Here is a 23590-nt window from a genome sequence, read left to right on the forward strand (position 1 = left end):
TAACCTTCCTTGCATCTCTTTAAGAAAGTCCTTAGTCTCTGTTTTCCTGACGGGATGCCTGAGCATGCGGGGAACAAAGACGAGAAGTATTGCTACGACGAGAAACTCGAACCTGAGGTCTACGAGAAGGAGAGATACAGGAGAAACTGCCCAGGATGCAGAAGGAGGGCTCCTATCAGGCGAACCGCCATCTAAATGAAGTCTTGCGTCCTGCCTGAACGAAAGTTCTCCTCCTTTTAACCGGAACCCTGTCTTCATCGTCGCTAGATGAGAAAATCTCGGGGCTACTCCACCGCTCTTGAGCGTCAAGTTCATCCTGAGATGACGTAGGTCTATGCGTCCTCTTCAGCGGACGCGATTCTTCCGCATAACGTCGATACCTGCCTGACTCAGAACTATCGGTAGGGAGAAAAAACACTTCCCAGTGTCGCCTTTTCTATGGCGCACTGCTGCAGCCTGGGACGCAACAGGACTGCCTGAAGGGACAACTGATCGTAAGGGAACCCCTCTCACCTCCCTTCGACTGTCGACATGCCTTCTCCCTTGGGTCTGGGAGCTTGGCAGAGGCCTAGGTCTAGGAGCACGAGAGAGACGATCAGGCCCCCCCACCACCCCCTCCACACTGACACTCTCAAAAGTACCCACTTTGTCTGTAAGACGCTGATCTGATCGCCCATGGAGCCAGGGCGGCAAACACTTTCACATAATTAGGATCCTCAGAAACAGCAGCAGGCGCAGGAGAAACCTGAGGAGAAGGATCTACAACTTCTACTTGGAAGGAGGGGGGAGAAATAACAGAAGCATTCAAGGCCTTACTATAAAGAGCCTGACCTCTCACTCCGAGACACCGATCTCCTTACTCTATCCTGTTTTCTAGTCTCTCAACATATTTAGTGAAAGTCTTCCATTCCTTCTCATTTAAACTTTCACACTCATTACATCTATTATCCCAAGTACACACACCCTCTCTACACTTCTTACATACTGTGTGAGGGTCTACCGAGGCTTTCGGCAGTCTCACCTTGCACCCTTCTTTCACACACACTCTAAATACTAAACCAGAATCAGACATTATAAGAAATTCCAAACGCGATTGCCAATCCAACTTTCCAATACGATACCCAATAATCCATCAAAGTACAGCGAAAGTCAGCTAACGAGTTCGAAATTCTAGCAGGGAACCCACAACGATGTTGCCGGTTCGGCTGGCAGAAAAAATCTGACGAAAATGGGAATGATTCCGAGCACCAGCGCCACGGAACGGGAAGGGGGTGGCGATCACCTGAACTACCAGTGATCTAGCGTTGCCGCGAGTTTTGAAAATTCTGCCAGTGCGAACAGAGAATATAGCTATATATATACCTGCCAGGTAAGTGTCATACATGAAACCTCAAATTCAAGGCAAGGAGATGATAGAGGGAAAAAACCGGGTCCCCCTATGCTTCCTCTCCCAACACCATTCCCGCTACTGACAATGGTCCCAATCTAAAGCAGTTTTCGTAAGTAGTTTCTACCTCCTTCAAATAGTGCGATGCAAACATCGATTCCGACCTCCAGAATGTTGTTTGCATAATGGAGGATAGAGACATATTCTGTCTGAAAGCCAAATACGTTGCTACTGCACGAATCTCATGCGCCTTCACTTTCAGCACCTTAAGAGCATGTTCCTCAGGAAAAAGGACATTACATTCTTTGAAAGAGGCTGAGATGGGTCTTTCACCAAGACCAGAGTCGGCTCGACTCTCCTCTCACAGTTTCTGTCCTAGTCAGGTAGTGTCTGATGGCTTTCACCGGACACAATGTACATTCCTCATCTTCCGACCTGACTAAGTCTGTCAGGTTATTTATCTTGAAAGAACGGGGCCAAGGATTTTTAGCAAGGAAGTCTGTTACATAAGAACAAACTGCATTGCCCTGGGCGAAACCCACTTACTTACTCATCGCCTGCAACTCGCTTACTCTTCCGCCGTGGCTAAGCGATAGGAATAGCGCTTCCTAGTTACGTCCCTCAAGGTTGCAGAACAATTCAACGTTTCAAATTGGGGGCCGTTGAGCCACCTTAAAACTACATCCATATTCCATTCCACTTCTTCAGGCTTGAAAATCTTGGAGGAACTAAAGGATCTGATCAGGTCACTGATGTCCTGATTTGACGAAATGTCGAGGCCTCTATGCTTGAAAACCGATGAAAGCATGGCCCTATATCCTTTAATAGTTGAAGTGGCCAACTTCTTGGTGTCCCTCAGAAATAACAAAAATTCCGCAATTTCTGTTATAGATGTCTCAGAAGAAGAGATGCTATGTCGTCTGCACCATGACCTAAAAACTTTCCACTTGGACTGGTAGAGCTTGGCAGATTATTATTAATAGGTGTTAGTTTTTTCCTTTTTCCAGACCTCTGAGTCTCAAGTAGACTCTTCCTCTTCGGGCTGGTTCTCAGGGATCAATCCTGAGAAGAAGAAGAAGAAAAAAAAAAAAAAAAAAAAAATTAGACTTATTGAGAAACCCGTCTTATTTAAAAAATTTATGATTTTATTAATTGAAAAATCCCTGCTTTCCGCAAGAATATTTTTCATTTCCGAACTCCGCAGATAAATAGATCTTTGCTGGGTCAATTTGGGCACTCAACAAGCAAATGCTGTACTGTCATGGGTGTTTGACATCTGTTACATTTCACTGGGTCAGCATGTGGTGTTGACATCAAGTGACCATGTGAGAATCTTGTGTGTCCTATACGTAGCCTTGCTAGGATCACCTCTTTTGCTCTTTCCTCCTGTGAGGATGTCCTCCATGCATAGACTTCAGTTTTTATATTTTTAAGTTTATTTGTTGTTGGCACAGAGGCCCATTCTTCTTTCCAATCCTGGTAAATTAATGTTTTAACTGATTTTACCCAGTCTGACACTGGGGCATATGAAATTGTTGGAGGGATAGTGCAGGCTAATTTGGCAGCAGAGTCTGCATATTCTTTTATTTCCCTTTTATTCGTGTGCTGGGATCCAACATATTTCCATTGATATTCCTGATTGGAGGAGTTGATGAATTTTTATTTGAATTTCCTGTACTATTTGGTTTCCTGGTTTATACTGTCTTATTGCATCTATAGCGCTACGTGAGTCACTGAAAATAACAGAGACACTTGCTTTTGCCTCAGATATCATATCTAGAGCCATCTGTATGGCTGTGACTTCAGCAGTAAATACTGATGATATTGAAGGTAGGCTTTTTTTACTTTAACATATTTTTCGAATATGCAGATGCTCCTACTCCAACATTATTTTTGGAGCCGTCTGTATATATCATAAATTTGTCGCCTTTTCTTCTAATGTGCTCCAAAGCATGTTGGCGGTACATTTCCGTACTTGTCATTTGTTTTTTGAGTAGGTAAGACAGGGAGGTACATATCTTTACTCTATTTAAAATCCATGGTGGTGGCAATTCCATTGGTGGTGTGAAAAATTGGATTCATATTATGTATGTTCATTATGTATCTAGCTCTTTTTGGGAAAGAGCTAGTACTATTAACTGCTGTTACTTGATTACAGTTTTGGAAGCAGTAAGTTGCAGGAGACGATCCTGCTTGCATTGAAAGACCTTTTTGTATTGTTATTAAATTACGGTGATGTTTTAAGGGCAAAACACCTGCCTCCACCAAAAGTGAGTTTGTTGGGGACGATCGGAAAGCTCCTGTGCACAATCGCACGCCTTCATGGTGCACTGCATCGAGAGATTTTAATGCAGATTCTGAGGCGGATGAATATATTGGACAGCAGTAATCTATTATGAATAAGACTGTTGCCTTATATATCATTAATAAAATGTCTCGCTTTGCTCCCCAATTAGTGTGTGATAACTTTTTAATATGGCAAGGGCTTTGATGCCCTTGGCTTTGAAATGTATTTTGATGTTTGCTCTTTCCAAAGTTTACAAATGTTTGATCAAACTATTACTCCTGGATACTTGATTTTTGTACAAAATTGTATTTCAGTGCTATAAAGATGCAGTTTGATTGTTTGGGTTTTCTTCATCCACCGTTTTGTCTTTGTAGAGACGATTGCTTTTGTTTTATCAGTTGAAAATTTAAATCCAACTGAATTTGCCCAACTACATATATTTAAATGAAAGGCAGTACTGAGAACTCTCTGAGCATGTCTCAGATTACTACTCGTATAGTAAATGACAAAGTCATCAACATATAAACTGTTTTTTACACCACTTGGTAAATTTATAGTAATGTCATGATTGCTAAAGCAAACAATGTACAGCTCAAGACACTACCTTGAGGGATTCCTTTCTTCCAGTTATAGGTTACTGAGTAGGATTTTCTACTCTACTTGAAAAGTTCTGTTTGTTAAGAAGTTCTTAATAAATATTGGTAAGTGGCCTCTTAGTCCCTTGGATGGAGTTTTTGCATGATGTTATGTTTCCATGTTGTATCGTATGCTTTTTCTATATCAAAAAATATAAGCTACTGTTAATTTCTTTTGTTCAAAGCCTTTTTTTGATATGATCTTCTAAATGTGTTAAGGGATCTAGGGTTGATCTGCCAGCTATTGAACCAGATTGTGTTGGTGTTAAAATGGATTCTTTGGTTATTACATACGTTAATCGTGCATTAACCATTTTTTCTAAGATTTTGCATAGGCAAATTGTTAGAGATATCGGTCTATAATTGGATGGATTACTTGCATCCTTTCCTGGTTTGTTTATTGGAATAATTATGGCATGTTTCCATTTATCAGGAAAGACACGTTTTAGCCAGATACTATTGTAAAATTTTTAATAAATATGATTTAGCTATAGGAGCTAATTTTTCTATCATTTCAAATGATATTTTATCATATCCTGGTGCAGAGGGATGACAAGAGTTGATGGCATTATCTAGTTCATCCATGTTAAAAATATAGTTATATTCCAGGTCTTCAAGAGTTTCAAAATTGAGTATTATATTTTCTTTTTGTTTTCTGATACTTTGAAAATGTGTATCTAGGCTGGAGTAAGCACTGATGTTTTCAAAATGTTTCCCAATTATGTTTGATGATATTTCATAAGTATCATGGTATATTTTTCCATTTAAATGTATTGCACTTCTTGGAGTCTTATATGTTTTCCATTGATTTCCTTATCTTTTGCCAGACATCCCTTGTGGATGTGTTTGAAGATATGTTTGAGACATATTCCTTCCATGATGCGATTTTTTCAGCTATTAACCGTTTTTCTAAATTTGGCTGTATATTTGTTATATAGTGGTTTAATGTGGTTAATTGTTATGTTTGTTATAACTATTTTGTTGAATATGTTTTATACTATAGGGCATTTTGTTGAGTGATTTAGGCGAGTTTTGAGTCTGTTTAGATTGCGACTCAATATATGTTTTATTTTACTTAATGTTGTTAATGTTGGATTCCACCCCATGGGACAGGGGATTTTGTGGAATGTGTTTTGTTTTTGGAATACTTTTATCTGCAGCATTTATTATGAAGTTTTGAGAAGGATTCACATGTAGTATTGTGATTCTTCATTATGTGGGAAATGTGGTATGTTTCGTGTGTATAGGAAAATATTTATCCAGTTAGACTTTTGGATATTATATCTTGTAGGTGGCAATATTTTGACATTACTTAAGTAGTTCAGAATGATTGGGAAATGGTCACTTGTGTATGAATCGTCTAGGACGTTCCATTCAAATTTCTCCGCTACATCATTTGAACATAATGAAATGTCAATTGAAGAAAAGGTTAGGTGTGTATTTGAAAAATATGTTGGAACTTCGCTTTCATTGAGACAATACAGATTGTGTTTCATTATAGTATTCTCTATGTTGATTCCGGATGTGTCAGTGGGGTTATTAATATCCCATAATGGATTATGTGCATTTTAAAATCTCCTACTATAAGTAGTTATGGTTCTGTATACTTTTGCTAATAAGTTCAGAAAAATCACTGAAATTTGCATTGAAATTTGGTTTGGTTATATAAATTACAAATAGTAATTTACTTTTATCAGGCATATACAGTTTAATTGATGTTATTGATATGGCATAGATGGTATGTCAACAGGTTCATATGTAATGCTATTATGAACGTATATGGCTGTGCCTAATTTTCCACCGCAGTTGTGAATAACAGGCAATTTTATAGTGTTGGATATTTGTAGGGTTTACTTCCTAATGTTGTAGACATATGCACATTGGGTTGTGGTCTCGTATGATTCTTTGTAATTCACCAGACGTTAGTCGGGTTTTTAAGAGACCATTTATATTCCATTGAATGAATTTTTATATTCCATTATTGGGAGGAATTGGTGTTAAATTCTGTAAATTGATTGCTGATTTTACTTTATCTCGTAGTTTATATGCATTTGAATTTAGTTTGTGGTTTTTTAATCGTTGTATTTGTATGTTGGTTATTAGATTCTGCAGTTGTTTGTTTTTCATAGTTGAATATTAATAAGTCTATTTTTGATTTTATAATTTCCTTTTTGTATTTTAAGGATTCAGAACATAATTCGTTCTCATGTTGGTGTGTAAAGGGCACCTCCTTAATTTGGTAAAATTGTCAATACAATTTCGTACTGTGTCCTCTGTCTTGGTAGTTAGTTGGTTATATGTACTTACAAAGCATTCATTACAACCACAAGATGAAGCATGTTTGGTAATGTTAATTATTGGTTCAGAAGTTTTTGGTCTAGCTTTAGAAATTTCTGGTTTTGTAATTCTATTGTTCCTTTTCTGTAGTGATAAGGACTGTTGGTTTGAGGGGTTATTTGTTTTGTTGTTGTTAATGGGATATTTCGGTCTTGTGGATGGTTGGGGGGTGATAGTTTTATTTTATTTTGGTTTTGGTTTAATGGTATGATTTTCATTAGTATTATTTGATGGAAATTGTAAAGAGTGATCTTTACTGTCCAGAATGGCTGTTTAATTGAGATTGAGGGTAATTGTGTATTTCCACTTGTGATGAGGTTAGTTTAATATCTTTTTTAAAATGTTCTCCTGGTGTAGTTGGAGTCTCTCTGGATTGATTGTAATTTTCAATATTTACTTTTTTTCCCTTAGGTGGGGTTCTTTCTAGAAAATTCTTTCTTTTTTGCCAGTTCGATTATCATCATTATTTAATTCTTCTTCTATTGGAAGTTCTTTTCCATGGATAACTGAATCATCTATGTTGGTGGTGGTATTGGTTGTTGTAATATCACTTTTGATTTTGGGTTTCAGTAATTATTGGTATGAAATCCAGTTTCCATGTTTATACTATCTGTTTGTCATTGTTGCTGTTTGATGTCTTGATTTTTAGTCACATTTGAAAAGGGGGGTGGGGGGGTTTTCGAGAGCTTGGCAGAACAGAAGAGCTTCTTCTGCAGCTAGCAATAGCTTCTGATGCCCTTCACGGCAACCCTTTAGCTCTGACCAGGTTCCTGACAGTCTGAATCCTGTCAGGGCCAGAGCGGACAGCCCTTGGTGATATCAGTTGAAATGGGGCTATCTGAGAAGCGATGGATTTTGTGGAAATAGTCTGGGAAAATCCACCAGCAGATTGAGAAGGTCCGGGAACCACTCTTTCCTAGGCCAGAATGGCACTACTAGGGTCATTGTCACATTCTGTGCATTGAAGCTTTTTTTTTAAGACCTCTCTTATCTCCCGAAAGGGAGAAAAGCGTAAACGTCCAGTCCTGTCCAATCTAGCAGCATCGCATCTGTTCTCCACGCTAATGGTTCTGGAATCGGAGAACAAAAAAATGGGAGGGCAATTGTTCCTCGATGTGGCGAACAGGTCTATTGATGGTCTTCCCCAAAGCTTCCAGAAATCCTGACACACACTCTCGTTCAGAGTCCATTCTGTTGGTAACACCTGATTTACCCGATTAAGTTTGTCTGCAAGCACGTTCATTCTCCCTTGCACAAATCTTGGAAAAATGGTGATCCTCTTCCCGTTCGTCCAGGTGAGGAGATCTTCGGCTATCTTGTTGAGAGAGAACGAGTGGGTCCCTCCCTGCTTCCGTACATATAACAACGCTGTGGTGTTGTCCAAGTAGACCGCTGTTTCTTCCGGTGACTAAATGGTCGAACGCTTGTAGCCCTAAGAGGATGGCCTTCAATTCCTTTCCATTGATGTGCAAGGTCTTTTCTTGTTCTGTCCACAGACCTGATACTCTCTTGTCCCCTAAACGGGCTCCCCATCCGCTGTCTGAGGCGTCTGAGAAGAACTGCAGGTCGGGGTTTGACGCGACTAGGGAAATTCCTTCTTGTAATCTTTCCCTCAAATGCCACCAACGAAGATCCACCTTTATCTCTTCCGTCAAGGGGAAAACAAGTGAGTCCAACTGTGTCTTCCGAGACCAATTTGCTTTCAGGAAGAACTGAGGCGTCCTAACCTGACAAAACTCTCCACTGAAGCCAGGGTCCCGAGTAGGCTCATCCATTCAAGCGCTGAGCAGGACGGGCAAACCAGAAATTGCTGGACTGTCGACAGGCAGGACTATCCTCTTCGGGGAGAGAAAAACCCGAAAAGCTAGAGAGTCTAGTATCATCCCTAAATAGAGAATCCTCTGAGTTGGAATCAATTGGGACTTCTCCGTGTTTATTATGATACCCAATTGTTGTGTCAAAGTAAGCATCTTCTCCAAGTCCTTCACACACTGATGACTTGATCTGGCTCTCAGGAGCCCGTCGTCTAAGTAAAAAGCTGTGTTGATCCCCATCAAATGCAGCCACTTTCCCAGAGGCGCGAGAATCCGAGTAAATACTTGAGGGGCGGTTGACAGACCGAAGCAGAGGGCTCTGAACTGGAAGACTCTCTTCTTGAATATGAATCTCAGGAACTTCCTGGAGTTCTGATGGATGGGGACATGGAAGTATGCATCCTTCATGTCGAGAGATACCATCCAGTCGCCCGGTTGGATGGCTGACATTACCGATCGACTGGTTTCCATTCAGAATTTCTTCTGGACGAAGAGGTTCAGAGCGCTTGCGTCCAAAACAGGTCTCCATCCCCCTGATGCCTTGGGGACTACGAAGAGCCTGTTGTAAAACCCTGGGGAGTTTGTGTCTGTTACCTCCTCTATGGCCTCTTTGTTGATGAGCTCTTCTACTTCTTTGGCTAAAGCCAAAGCTCTTGTTGATCCTGTCGAGTATGCTGTCAAACAGACAGGTGTATTGGACAGTGGTGGATCCTGCGTAAAAGGGATCACACATCCCTCTCGAAGCACCTGTATTACCCACTGTTCTGCTCCTCTTCGACTCCATTCTTCCCAGTAGTCGTGGAGTCTTGCCCCCACGGGTGTGTGAAGGACCTTCTGATCATTTATCTGTCTTAAAGAAAGGTTTCTTGGTAGACTTAGAGGTGGTTCGTAGATTAGTTCTTGGTCTCTGCTGCCACCTCGACTTACCTCCTCGAAAGGGATGCTTTTATAGAGGAGAAACTTTGGCTCCTGTCGCTGGAGGTTCCTTAGGTCTTCTCGCTGACTGAAAAAGATCATTGGTGGACTTTTTCTCCAGGTCCGACAGCACATGCTTGATGGTTTCTTCTGGAAACAGGTGAGATTTACTCAGGGGGGAGAACAACAAAGCCGATTTTTGGTTCGTTGTTACTCCTCGAGATGTGAAAGAGCACCACTGTTCTCTCTTCTTTAGTACTCTCATAGTGAATAGGGCAGCCAATTCCCCTGAACCGTCTCTCTCTGCCCTGTCCGCACAGGACAACACATTGAGCCAGTCGGCAGAAAAATCCTCATCCAGATTCTGGCAATCTTCAATTTTCCTGGCTAACGCTGCAATAGTCCAATCCAGAAAACTGAAGACTTCGATCACCTTGTATAAGTTCTTCACCTGGTGATCTAACTCGGGTGAAGAGAACAACACTTTCGCAGCTGAGAACGCTCCTCTTCTGTGAGAGTCCACAAGGCCAGAGAAGTCTTCTTGGGAGGAGGCAGAAACTTCCAAAGAAGGAAATTCTCCGGTAGCATAAAACCTGTAGGTTTTATTCTGCAGCTTCGACGGAGGGATGGCGAACGAAGCCTTGCCTGACTCCCTCTTCTTAGCAAGCCACTCTTCTACTTCCTTCAGTGCTTTCTTCAAGGACTAAGAAAGAACTGGTTTCGGTAACCCAAAAGGTGCTGATCTCCTATCCTTCACAAACATCGACGGAGGTGAAGAAGGCGAAGCTGGTTCAAAAAAAGTCCGGATACGTCTGTAAAAGAAACCTTAACAGACTAGAATAAGCAGAAGAGGGCTTTGAATCCTGGTCTTGAGTTTCCTCTTCCGACAGGACGGCCGATTCCCCGTCTTCCTCTTCCGTCTGGCTCGTTGTCTTCTTCAAAAAGACCATCAATTCTTGAAGTTGATGTTTAAAGGGGCTCTTCTTCGAAAACGAACGACTGGGAGTCGAAACAACACGAGACGTATGAGGCGAACGAGTCGAAGCAGCTCGAGGCGAATGGGCGAACGAGTCGAAACAGCTCGAGACGAATGAGGCGAACAAGTCGAAACTCCTATCGATACACAACGAGGCGAGTCAGTCTCACGAGCGCTGTAACGCACGTGAGCGTCTGACTCCATCCAAAGTTACGCTATCCGAAGAGGACTGACGATCTTCCTGGAAAAACTGGTCCGGAGCAAAAATGCAGGAAGGTTGTGGACTCCAGTGCTCCTTGGATTTCTTAACAGGTGGCAACATCCCTCTCGCACGCTGGGCATGTCTCTTCAAAGGACGCGACACTAAATCACTCCACACTTTTCGCCTCAACACAGGCGACTGCACTTCCGAGTCGGACGACAACTGCGTGTCACTCCCAGCGGCGTTTCCTGGGCACTCGCGAGTTGAAGTTGACGGAGTCGGCGACTGACCGTGGGTAAACTCCCCCAGTCTCCCTTCGACCTCCGGTATGTCTTCTCCCGGGAGCTGGGGAGCGGGACAGGGACCTTCGTCTAGGAGAACAGGGGGAACGGACAGCCGCCTCCTTGGACAAGAAACTGACACTTGGCCTAACACTGGCCTTTTCACTTGACTTCTCTACGAACACACGAAACAACATACCCAAATCCGTTATACCCAAATCCATAATGGATTTTGCCAAGAACTCAAATTTCTTGTCCATCTTGGACTCTAACAAGGAAATGGTGTTGGGATCAGAAACATGGGATACCTGGTCTGGAGTAATTGGTACTGAAGTTGGAGGACTATCAATAGGTGAAATATTCAATAAAAGTGGAGAAGATAGTGATGGTTTGTTTGCCTCTAAAGGCACGGGAGTTGTCTCTACTCTAGTTTTACTACCCGCTCTAAGAGCTGCTTTCCTTTTCCTATCTTTGTCCATCTTATCCAAATGAGCTTGAAAAGTCTTCCAACCTTGTTCATCTAAACTATGGTACTCATCACAAGTTAATTCCTTGCTACAGCACTGACCCCTACATTTAAAACATTTGGAGTGCGGATCGTAACATAGTTTAGCTAATCTAGTTTTGCAGCCACTGCTGCAAAACCTAACTGAAGAAGAACTAGCATCAGACATCTTTGTAAGAACTTGTTAATAACTAGGCAGCTAACTGATGAAGCAAAAAAGCCAACCAAGAAATTGTACACCACCAAAAAGAAAAAATCCACAATGGCGACGAAAGTCGACTGCAACAACAAACCACCAGTGTTACCCCGTGGCCGTCAGAAAACGAATTGAAGAGTCTAGAGCTCAGCAGTACCAGGTATTCCTAAAAGTGAGCGGGATCTGTATCACCTACACAAACAATGGCAGCGCCACTACCGCCGCCAGGAATTTGAATTTTCGACTGCCAGGTAAGAAAGCGTACAGCTAATGCAATTGTTTGGTAAGTCACTTATGTGAAATTAATTATATGGTATACAACAGATAACAAATGGCTGCTATCACTTGGTCACATAACCTTATTGGAATGAAATATTCTGGAAGCTTGAGGAAGTTGGGTCTGACCCTTTTCCCCCAATTTCCCCCCATAATGACCATTATGTACTTCATTATATAATTTTGTTAGACAAGGTTTTATCTAATTACTATTGCAAAACAAGTCTAATAAAAAACTGGTATGATCCTGAAAATGGTACTATCTCTTAAGTTAGAGGGTGGGTTTGAGGCTGCTATCAACAACCCCCTACATCTGCCACTGCCCTGGAAGATAGCAAAAAACAGTGAAGAGGTTGAACTGCTTGACATGTAAAGAGGAAAGATTGTCAGAGACTCAAACTTCTTAAAAGTAAGAAAAGTACTGAAAAACACAGTCCAACAATATAAATGAAAAATAAACTTAAACAATCGTCAGTATATAAGGAAAAGCAGGACACCCATATCAAGAAAAACAGCTCATATGCCTAAATAAACATAACCTACAAGTAAAACAGCACATGAAAGATCTATAATTAAGTATATATCTGTACCTTATTATTATCATTAATACACAGTTTCACCATACCACTTGCGTTAACATTCTAAACTATCATAAAGCTAGCCTGAATTATTTGGTCTCAATCAATACATTGGACCAAATTTAATCATTGTATCTTGACCAAATTTAATCACTTAACTGGATACACATATAAAACATGAAAATTTTGACTACCTTTTCCATGGATTTCTTTGTTGGTTGAAAATTGGACAACCTCAAAGAATATGTTTAAGTGTTCTATATTGCCTATATAATATAAGTGTATGTACGTATATGTTTACAAAATACACATTTAACAAGTTTTATATACTACTATAAGTTAATATAATTCTAGAAAAGTAATTTTTCCATCTTTTCAAACATATCTACATAAGCTGGAACCCACATAAATTAATCTCTGAGAGTTCCAAGCCCACTGTTTTACAGTGTTAACACTGCCTGTATTTCCAATGAAATGTGTATTTCCTATAAAATTTAGTATGTATAGTATATACAAACCAACTCCCTGTTGAGTAGCCCATCGAAGTAGAACCTGAGCTGGAGTTCGACATGACTTCTTTGCAACTTCTTTCACTAGAGAATTCTCAAGCAAAGGACTATTACAGACAGTTGTTCCTAAAGAAGAATATGCCTGAATCTTGATTCCATGCTCATCACAGTACTTTTTCAGTTCTTTTTGTTGGTAATGTGGATGGTATTCCACCTGATGACAAAATAATACTAATTAGTTTATCATGTAGAACAAAGTTATTAAAATATGTAACGTATATAAAATTTATTTTCCATAAATGTGAAACCCATACAGTATTTTACCTTTAAGATTTGTTATACACCATTACCAACAGTTTCAGCTAAGTTTTAAAAAGAAATGCAGAGTAACACTCACAATATCATGTAATACATATACTATGTACAGTAATTTATTAACTAGGCAAAGTGAAGCCAAGGTAGATGTTGCTGAAGCTATAGGGAAGAAATGTCAATAAAAAGGTTGCAAAAATGGAGAAAATTATGAACAAAATGTACCATATTTCCTGGCACTGAAAATGCCAATTCTTTCCCAAATTAAGTCACAGAAATTTACTATGACAGTTGTTTTTATCAGCCTACCAAGCCATAAAGGAAGGTTGTCTTTGCTTGGTAGTACAGGCAGTCTTTCTACTGACTCAATTAAGTATAAGGGCAATAAGAAAAACAAAAGGTTGTACTAATTTGTATGAAAGCATTTCTGTTCCTCACACTGCAGTACTGTATTGTACAAACTCATACAAAAATAATTTAAGTAGCACACTAGTCACCTGATTAATATGAGGTATGACACTACAATGCTGTAGTAAATCTTCAAGGTGGCTGATATTATAGTTGGAGACACCTACAGCTCGAACTTTCCCACTCTTGTACAAACTTTCTAAAGCAGACCAGCTTTCATTTCGACGTTTCTGGTTCTCAGGGTCTTCAGGCTGTACAATAGAATGAAGAAAACATGCAGGCATTAAATCTAACCTATGTCATTATATTAATTGATAACTACTAGATTATATAATATTTTCAATATTTACATGTAATGAATTGGATAATTTGGAAAATGCTTTTCACTGCAATTTACCATGCTAAACAGCTTGACTTTTGAGGAAAAGAGCACTAAAAATTACATTCTCCTATTTGCCTATTCCAGTTTTCTGTTCCAAAGTGCTGGTATCATTAGTTGCTACAGTGTAAGGCAGTCCCCTGGTTATCAGCAGCCTCAATTATTGGCACCACTCCCCAGTTATCAGCACCAATAACCAGGGATAGGTGCTGTTACCAACAATTTTTGGTTATCGTCACACCATCAGGAACGGAACCTCCCTTGCAAATACATTATACAGAAGCCGACTGTTCCGTGGTCCCATCCCTATGCAAAACATGGAATTTGTCTTTACCTGCCCAAGCAGTTGGTGCCATATGGCAAATTTTTAATCAATTTACATTTTTCATAGCTTACAAATCTTCAATCTTAACAATACGATAATCTTCTAGAGCCAGCTGGAAATCGGTTAAAAACAATCAAAGATTGTAAAACAAAGAATATGTGGCATCTGGCAACCTATACGTATACAAGGTGGAAGCTGGTCACTGACCAAGCCTAGGACTTCGTGATGCATCAGTCTTTCTTTGACCACCTTGCATTTTAGTGTGTGTGTCTGTCTGTCCTTTGATCATGGATTCCTATAAGAGTTCCAAGCCCCGTCAACATATTTGTCCGGGAGTTCAGGGATTTCCGTGTTTCAGGATTTTGGCTTTTTCTGTTACAGATCCCCATTCGACTTGCAGTAGGTGCCATGCGAATTTTTGTACTATCTCTAATCCGTGCCCAGAATGTTGTTCCTGGCCTATATCTCAGTGGAGGGCTTTCTATAAGAAGAGGGAACACCATAAGGCATCAGCTTGTCCATCTTGGGAAGGTTTTTCTCCTCCCCAATCGGACATTTCAGCGTCTCCTTCTTCCAGTAGTCTTCCTCCTGCATCTTTTGTTCCTGTGTCCCTGTCCTTTTCTTCCATTAATTCATCTTTGGAAGTATCGGGTGGTGCACCGGATAGTTTTATGTTTAATTAGGCCCCCTCTCTTGTGGGAGATGATCACACTCCCTCATCCAGCTCCCTTAGTTTCAGATTTGGAGTCCAACAAAATGGCGGCAGTTTGGGCGTCCCTAGGCCTACGGGGTTCCCCCTCTCTGGATGATTTGCTGACACATTTCTTGTCTGCTCGCCAGCCTCCCCTAGTCCCACTGGCAGACTCCCCTACTCCTGGCCTACACTACTTTGGTATGTGTGTGATGCCTTCAAGTGGGCCAGAGCCGTCAACAACGTTGTCTGCTGGGTCGCCGCTGCTTATCTCCCCACCAGTCAGGCCATTGGCTTGTGCTACCATGCCCAATGTCGTGATGTCACTCCCAGTTTCCACTCAGCCTATGAGGTCGACTGCATTGTCGTTCTCCCTCTGTCTCAGGCCGTGACGTTATTACCATCCAAGTGTATGTCGTCTCCTCTGCCTCCCTCGGAGACATTCTTTCAGGCAATGTTTGATAAACTGGATTCCATTTTTCGTGAGAGATAGGCAGTTCCCCCTACAAAGAGACAGCATAGAAGAAGAGAGCCTTCCCCTTCCTCCTCTCCTCCCAGCAAGAGGTGTTGAAGTAGGAGAGAGCCATCTTCTCTACACAGACATGTCTCTCCACTGCACGAACACGTATGTGTTCCAGTTTGCAATGGCTCCCCATCTCCACAGCCTACTAGAGTCCTGTAAGGATGATAGAGCACCGATCAAGAGTTCGAAGTTGCCTTTCACTCAGTTGTCTCCTGCATCTTCTGGGATTTCCCATAACGAACATGTGGGTAACGATGGTGATCGAGGACGAGACGCTTTGGGTTGATGGACGACTAAACTTTCTGTCTCCTTCCCCTAAGAGTTCCCGATATCGTCGTTCTCCATCTAGAGATGTTGACCTTCAAGGTCAGTCTCCTCCCTCAAGACCTTTTTGTGCTCACCAGACCTTATCCCACGACTGTGGACATGATTCGTTACACAGCCGTGAATGAGTGCATTCACACGGCTGAGTATGTGAGTAGTCTCACAGCCGTATATGTGAGCCATCCTAGTTTTTTAAATACATACCAATGAAATGTAAAACAAAACAATATCCATGATTACAAATCACCTAATCCTCACTGATGTCCACCAGACTCAGAGCTTATGTTACTTTAATCTATCCTACTATGACAAAATAGCTGACACAACCTATTTCTAATTTTACTGGGCTTAGTAATTCTAGTTACCTATAAATGCAGGGCCTACAACAATAATGATAGGATAACTGACATTCAAAATATTCTGTTCATTTACATCTGTGCTACACGTTTCATTTACATAGACCATGGGCAATCACTGCTGTTTTAATTTACTCTCATTTGTCAAGAACAGGAACAACTGATATTATCTTAAAAAAACCTGTTGTACTTACTTGAAGCTTCTGGACCCCAGGCCAGTGAATAAGATATAAGTCAAGATACTCCAACTGCAATCTTTTCAGTGACAAATTAAAGGCTTCAATACATCCTTCATATCCATGATCCTTGGGACCTGAATTCAGCAGTACTACATTAATATTAGTATATATGCATTAGCATAAGCATAAGGATTCAAAAATAACTGCTATTGTGCAAAATTTCAGAATAAGGAACATAAACCCACAAAATTCTGACTTGAAGACCAAGATGGATGGTAAGATAAAAAGATAGGCAGAAAAAATATTACTGGAAAAGTACTCGCACGTCCTTCAAAAAACAGTCAAGCAATGACAGATTAATTAGTACAGCAAGCATGATAAGAGATTCCAAATAGCAGGGTAGGTCTCACACCTCAGTAAGAACTAAGTTCTTCATTTAAGCATTCATTTTGTATGTCCTTAATGGGCATCAAGATATAAAGAACAAGAAAAGGCTTGTAATTCATATGGGCATGTGCTAGGCCAATATAAAACATATTACTATTACGTACCACCTATCACATAACCTTGCAAAACACTTGTTCCACTATGAACAGCTTTCTTATTCTCAAAGTACATAATGTATCCAATTGTTTTCATGGTCAAAAGGAAAATAATTAAAAGTACTTGCCAAGTTTGGAGGTGATAAAAAGATCCTCCCTCTTCAATCCCATTTCAGGAACATATTTCTTAAAAGCTTTACCAAGATCATCCTCATTTCTGTACACTGCTGCTGTGTCTGAAATTTAAAAAATGTAGCATGTTATATCAACATTAAAGCTGTACTTAATAAACATTTGTACTGAGGTATGTAAGTCATCTGGATATCATTGATAAGAATGGCATAATACTAAAGGATTACCATCCTTGCACTTCAATGTTTGAGCAACATACCAAATGACCTGTATCCAGCATTCAGGGCTGCCTCTGTGACTTTAAAAATGACTTCTTGGCCTCTTATTTTGAATGTGCCCACTGTAAAGAAGAAAATCGAAATTATAAGGCAGTATCAATAACTGAAATACACAAATAGTACACTATAGTAATATCCTAATTAAAACTTGATATGTATTAACAATACGCATCCAGTGAGCTGTGAACAGTGTCCAAGATACATAAAAAAGTGGGAGGGGGGTTGTTATTTCTGGGACCCAGGGATCAACAGGCCGATTGGGACTTTCCCTGCTCTTCTTTTGTTAAAAACACTGGAATGGCTAGGGCATTCAAATACAAAGAATGTTGGATAATTATAAGTATTATAATGGGTTTAAGGTGAAACAAACTTTGTTTCAGATAGCAGAACTTCTTATTTGAATAAGGTAAGGGTTTGCACACATCAGTAAAAGATGCAGTATATATCATGGAAGAATGATCTATACAAACCTTGTTATGAACACACTAATGTTTATGTATCTAATACAACTTGAAAAGCTATTAAATCCACAAGCAGAATAAGAGCTCTTACATTTATTACATTAATTATTGATCCTAACAGAGCCTACCACAATGAAGTGCCACTTTTATATGATTCACTCAATGTTAGTATGTATGTATAAGTACATAGTTTGATCGGGTTAGCAATAAGATGATACAGTACAGGCATTTATAAAGCCTTACAGTTATGTGAAGACAAAACAGTAATGAAGGTAAAAAATAAAATTTTTCACAAACACTTACATCCAATCAAAGGCATTACCACTGAGTTTGACAGAGTAACAACTTGCTGCACCATGTTCTGAAACAAATCAAATCAATTATTTAAAAAAATTGAGACTTCCAAGTGCTTCTGAAAAATAATTTTTCAAAATACATACCGCTAATATTCTGAGTACAAACCCACCACTTTATTAATGTCTTTGGATGTCAAATCCTTTTCCAGATAATTAAAAGGAAAAACCCAGATTAGTCACCTGCACAACAGAGCTCAAAAGTCCCCCTACTGGTAGCAAAGGGTTATTCCATGTGTTGTTTGACCAACCCGCAAGCTGTGTTGGTTCAGCTCATAAAATATATGGTTATGTATAAAAAAAAAATTAACTTGTTTTAAAAATTTGAATATTTTTTTTTACACTAAAATCCCTTTACAATGTCTAAGTAACTATTTCTGTGTGAGGAATATTTTTGCTATTCATCCAATACATTTCTCACCTCCTGACATGACTGGGACAATGAGAGATCATGAGGATGTTTATGAACACCCAAAACTGCTTCTCTCCCCTTGGAGAATGAAATATGTCACCTCTCTTTGGAGAACTTTGAAGAATATTGATGTTCACACAAAGTCTTATGAGACTTCTTGCGAGGAGAAGACTTCCTGGACCTTGTCTTGTGCTTCCATGCAGTTAAAAAGATGAAGAAAATAAAGGTGGGGAGGAAGAGGTGGAGGAGTTGAATGTTGAAGAAGAGAAAGAAGCATGCTTGCACTTACGTATTCATCTGACTCCTGCAATGCCTCTTGCTCTTCCTCTCCCACCTAAACAGAGGGTAAGTTTGAGGAAGGTGCCTACAAAAGTCCTGGACTGCAAGCCACAGGAGGAATTGCAGGAGTTCCTCCAAGAGTAGCTACAACAGCTTACTGGAGGGAAAACAGACATAGCTTCCATTACATGTGTAATGTGGATCAGGAGACCTCTTCTTGAAACTTGCGTTTTTGGTTAGCATGGCCCTTCACTTCTCAGGAACAGTCTTGCTTGCACTCAACTTATTGTGCTTAGATGTCAGCTATCTTAACAACTCAAAGTTATAAAATCTTGGTTGTAAATGAAATACTGTATGTTTCCCTAGAACACATTATTCCTATACTTAAATTCTTATAAACGTCCACCTTGATAAATTTGGGTAATTGAACCGGGTCTATCTTTAAAAAGGTACTTGTAACTTTCATAAGTCAGTAACTTTGACTTTAAAATTTTACTTTTACTTAGTCAATGGGCACTCGTGAATAATTATTATTTAGTCAATGGGCTCTCGTGAATAATTATACAAGTTCACAAATCACTATGGGGCCTGCAGTTTCACTTCCACACTCTTGACACTCCCCTTTAACTGTGCCTTGGTCTTCTCTTCTTACTCCCCTTAGATGCTTCATATATATATGGCCTTTCATTAGATGCCAATTTTCTATATAAGTTTCTCACTTTTCATCTGTTTGGGCTTCCTTTTCCATTATTGTTTCAAGTTTGACTTTTCAATGCGTTTCGTCCAACGGCTGTTATTAAGTATGTGTACTGAAACGTCTTTCAAGAGGTCACTGGGCAAGGTCAGGTTTTCTATTAGTCCTTATTCTCCGCCAACCTCTGACCTCTATTGATTAATTTGCTCTCACTTCTGGCTTCTGCCCCTTGCCCTGTATCCAGTAAAGTATGGAATAACACTTTAATTGATACCATCTGTTGTCGATTGGAGTCTTAAGTTTGTTATCGCCTCTCTTGTTTTTCTGTTATTTTATCAATGATTTTCTGCATGCTTTTATTCATATATCAAGATATTTAGTTTACGAGATTACCGACATTGATTCTAGTACGTAAGTATTAGACTATATATGTACAGTAATAGCAGGACACCACTTAGTCAAAGCTATGTGGTACGGATAGGCATTAAAAAGGAAAACAAAAAAAATCAAGAGTGGGTAGAAGGGAAGGAGCTAGAGAAGGCTCAGGAACTACAACACCCCGTATTCGCGTTCTCGAGATTCGCAGATTTTTCTTTGGACAATATCTACCCATTATTCGCTGGAAATTTTCCTATTCGCGGGTTTTTCCAACGACAAATATTCACAAGTGTATTTTGATGCTATTTTCATGACTAAATACATTTTTATAATAAAAAAATGATTTACTAATTTTCAAATATTAATATTGATTAATACTGTATTAGTTGTATTAGTAAGTTTAATAAGATTAGGCTAGATGATATCACATAATAAAAATAATAATTCTCTCTCTCTCTTACAGTGATGTATGTTTTTTGTATGATAAATAAATGATTTACTAATTTTCAAATATTAATATAAACAGCAATAACATCAATTCATTAAAGAAAATAAACTATAGTGAATTAGTAAGATTTTAGTTTATAAATAAAAAAATTATGTAAGAATAAAGAAAATTTAATTCTACCCCACATCTTTCTTTAAGATCCAGGTAGTATACTACCTAAGCTGAGGTTCTGAGCTGTGAAATATTTCAAGTAATGTGACAGGAGGGGGAGTGAGCAAGTTCTGATTCTGATTTCAAGTAAGGTTAGTTGAAAATTTTGTAGTTTAGTGCAAACTGCAGGCTAATCATATTTTGGAATCAAAACTACTTACCTATGATTTCTGGGTAAGTGAGGATTAAAAAAAATGCTGGGGAGGGAATACCTACAATGACATATTCTAAGTCCATTAAAATTCTGCAAGTTCTGATAGTGATCATGTCAAGGTTTATTAAAAGATTTTTTATAGTGACATATATTAGGTAAGCAAGGACCTGATAACCTACAGGATAAATGGCTGAGCGGCAACTTAGCGGCCACCTCTATTGGAGAGTGGCCACTTCCCAAGAAAGAGCTTGAATTATGCCATTATAGTAGCTACCTACTACCTAGGTAGGTATTTTGTAATTTAGGAGAAAACACTAACTTCAAGAAGAGCGTACCTAGAAGTCTTGGATGGGCCACAACTCTCGACTGATGCTCGAGCAAACGAATTCCTGTACTACCTACTATTTTTCGGAAAAAGTGGCCACATTAGGCCCACATTCCGAGATTGGTGGCCGCTATGTTCATGATAGGCCAGGTGAGGTGTGATCAGGTTAGAGTTCAACCCTACCATTTTAATTCAAAGAGCCATAAGTTAGGTTGTTAGGTGGAGATCCACAGGGCAAAGCTCCAGTTCACTGGCTAGGAGCAAGCGCCCTACGTTAGAGGGGTCCGTTAATTATGGGAAAATCTCAGCCCTTCGTGGACAGAATCTATAGCCTATGCTAGCCGAAGTAGTAATCCCATCCTAGGATTGCCAGTAGCGTGGCTTAGCGTACCCTATAGCCTATCTACCAAACTGCATTAAGCTACGTGAAAGTTGAAACCGACCTTCATTCAACCAGCTTTTCTTGCTCACAACTGTGATGAACAATCAGTGAACCGTTATTGAGACACTGTCGCTAACCTCAGTTTCAGCTTGTTGTTGTTTAAGATTAAGCCAGCCTTGTGCTGGCACGGGCTCTTGCTCCAGTAGCAGCCAGTGCCAGGAAATTACTTTTGAGTTTGAGAATTAGTAGTAGTATTAGTAGTGGGTGGGATATGCCTTTGAAACGGCTCCCTTGCTTGTTTTATTCCTCCTTTGTTTGTGTTTGTTTGAGCTTCTTCTCTGAAATACCACATGTCTTTTACAAAATCTTTCCTATTCTCCACTTCCTCCCTCATTAGAACTACCAATTTAAGAGTATATTTACTACTAATTCCTCTTTATTTTCTTGATATGGTTGCTGCATAAAGCTATATCTATTTCTAATTTCATTGTATGCTGGACAGTAAAGTAAGAAATGCTCTAAATTTTCATTTTGTTCCTCACAGTATAAACATTTTGTGTCTTCTCCTTTTATCCTATTTCTGTCATTTAATCCTAGTATACCTAGTCTGGCCTACTGATCAGCATTGTTTTTTCAGTGTTGTCATACCAGATTTCTTCTCTTATGTTTCTTTATATTTTCTGTAGATTCTCAACGTTGACTTTTCATTCATTTCTTTCTGCCATGTTTTTCTGTCCCAATTGTTTATTATTTCTCTTAACTGTTTGTCTTTAACTGCTTCAATTTTACTTAAGTTTATGTTTAGTTCTTTCATATACTCTTTTACTTGTATTATCCAGGGTTTTTTTTTTCATATGATCTATGGTTATCTCATATAGGAGCCTATTTCCACCATTCTTCACAGGGCCGTTTCCTAGTTCATTAGGCGCCCCAGGCAAGAACTCGTTATGGCGCCCCCCTTCCCTCTTAGTTCCACAACAAAACATCATACTTTATTAATAAATCATCTTCACGTATATGTATACACAACAAGGAAAAGTATAGACTCAAAAACGTATACAAACTATTTTTGTAAATTTTAACAGAATAACACACTATACTTATTGCAAATCCTACCCAAGATAAATTGAAAAAGGTAATCTTGCCAATCTAAAACCATAGAACTCAATGCATATATGTTGAGGGACTATACTAAAACTATATACAAGTTTTCTTCACTGATTTTTCATATTTAAAACCATGACTCTTCTAGACTTTCTTGCAGCAAAATCATCTATAGTGTCATCATACGAAATCTGTTTGGATATTTCTCTATTAATACTAATTATTGCCAGCCCATTTAGGCGCTCCTGTGACATAGTAGACCTTAAATATGTTTTAATGAGCTTAAGTTTAGAGAAGTTTCTCTCTGCAGATGCCACAGTCACAGGTGTAGTGACAGCAATTCTTAATGCCCACATATTTGGATAGATCTCTTTCAGGCCTTTCTCCTCCAGAAAAACAAGGTCTATGTTGTCATATTTGTTTTGGGCATTGTTTGGAAATGACTGCATCTTTTACAAATCAGTTCATCATAATTTAAATCAGAATGATCCCAGATGTGAGTGTATTACACAAATCTTTTGCCTGCTTTTCTAGCTCACTAGATGTCAGGTCAGAGAAGTTTATGAGAACACTGAATTTCTTTGCAACATCACTCATCATTCCAGTTCTCTCTCTCAGAGATTCAATGGCCATATCCACAACTACATTGAAAAATTAAAACTCCATTTTTTTTCAAGGCATCGGTAATAGGTTCATCAGGGGCCTCATAGGAAAACTGCCTTTAGTAGTTCTGAGTCTTTTCTGCTTTAGAGCAGCTTCCACATTCATCTCCTCACATATCTCTTTGGCAGATGTCTGGGCATCAGCAAACCCAGTGTCTCTCTAGCTAACAAGGGAGGTTTCAGCCTTCTTGAGAATGTCAACAGCTACATCCAGTTGCATGCCTTGTGACTGCAGAAGTTTATTCACAGTTTGAACTTTTTTTAAGGATATCATAACCACACCACCGTACAAATAGAGAACCGGTATGATCCCACCTCTTCTGCTAAGGCTTGTGCTTCAATTTTAATAGCTGGAATCTGCAGTGCTTCCTGTCACCTCTA

The 23590-nt window shown here is 39.5% G+C and overlaps 1 protein-coding gene across 6 annotated transcripts in view; it reads right to left on the reverse strand.

Annotated features, from left to right (window-relative positions):
• The window catches only part of LOC135217277 (glyoxal reductase-like), a 135964-nt gene that overhangs the window by 38075 nt on the left and 74299 nt on the right, over positions 1-23590 (reverse strand). For 3 of the 6 annotated variants that reach the window (XM_064253022.1, XM_064253019.1, XM_064253021.1), the window contains exons 2-7: positions 18112-18169; positions 17329-17409; positions 17066-17173; positions 16411-16529; positions 13708-13869; positions 12908-13112 (exon numbers count right to left, since the gene is read on the reverse strand). In XM_064253022.1, coding sequence (XP_064109092.1) covers positions 12908-13112; positions 13708-13869; positions 16411-16529; positions 17066-17173; positions 17329-17409; positions 18112-18166 — 730 coding nt within the window. In that variant the 5' untranslated portion in view covers positions 18167-18169. Of the gene's footprint in view, positions 1-12907; positions 13113-13707; positions 13870-16410; positions 16530-17065; positions 17174-17328; positions 17410-18111; positions 18170-21504; positions 21706-23590 lie in introns of those variants that run through there. The other 3 variants (XM_064253020.1, XM_064253018.1, XM_064253023.1) reach the window with 3 other exon arrangements.

This window comes from Macrobrachium nipponense, chromosome 7 (assembly GCF_015104395.2).
Source record: "Macrobrachium nipponense isolate FS-2020 chromosome 7, ASM1510439v2, whole genome shotgun sequence".
Lineage (NCBI taxonomy): Eukaryota > Metazoa > Arthropoda > Malacostraca > Decapoda > Palaemonidae > Macrobrachium > Macrobrachium nipponense.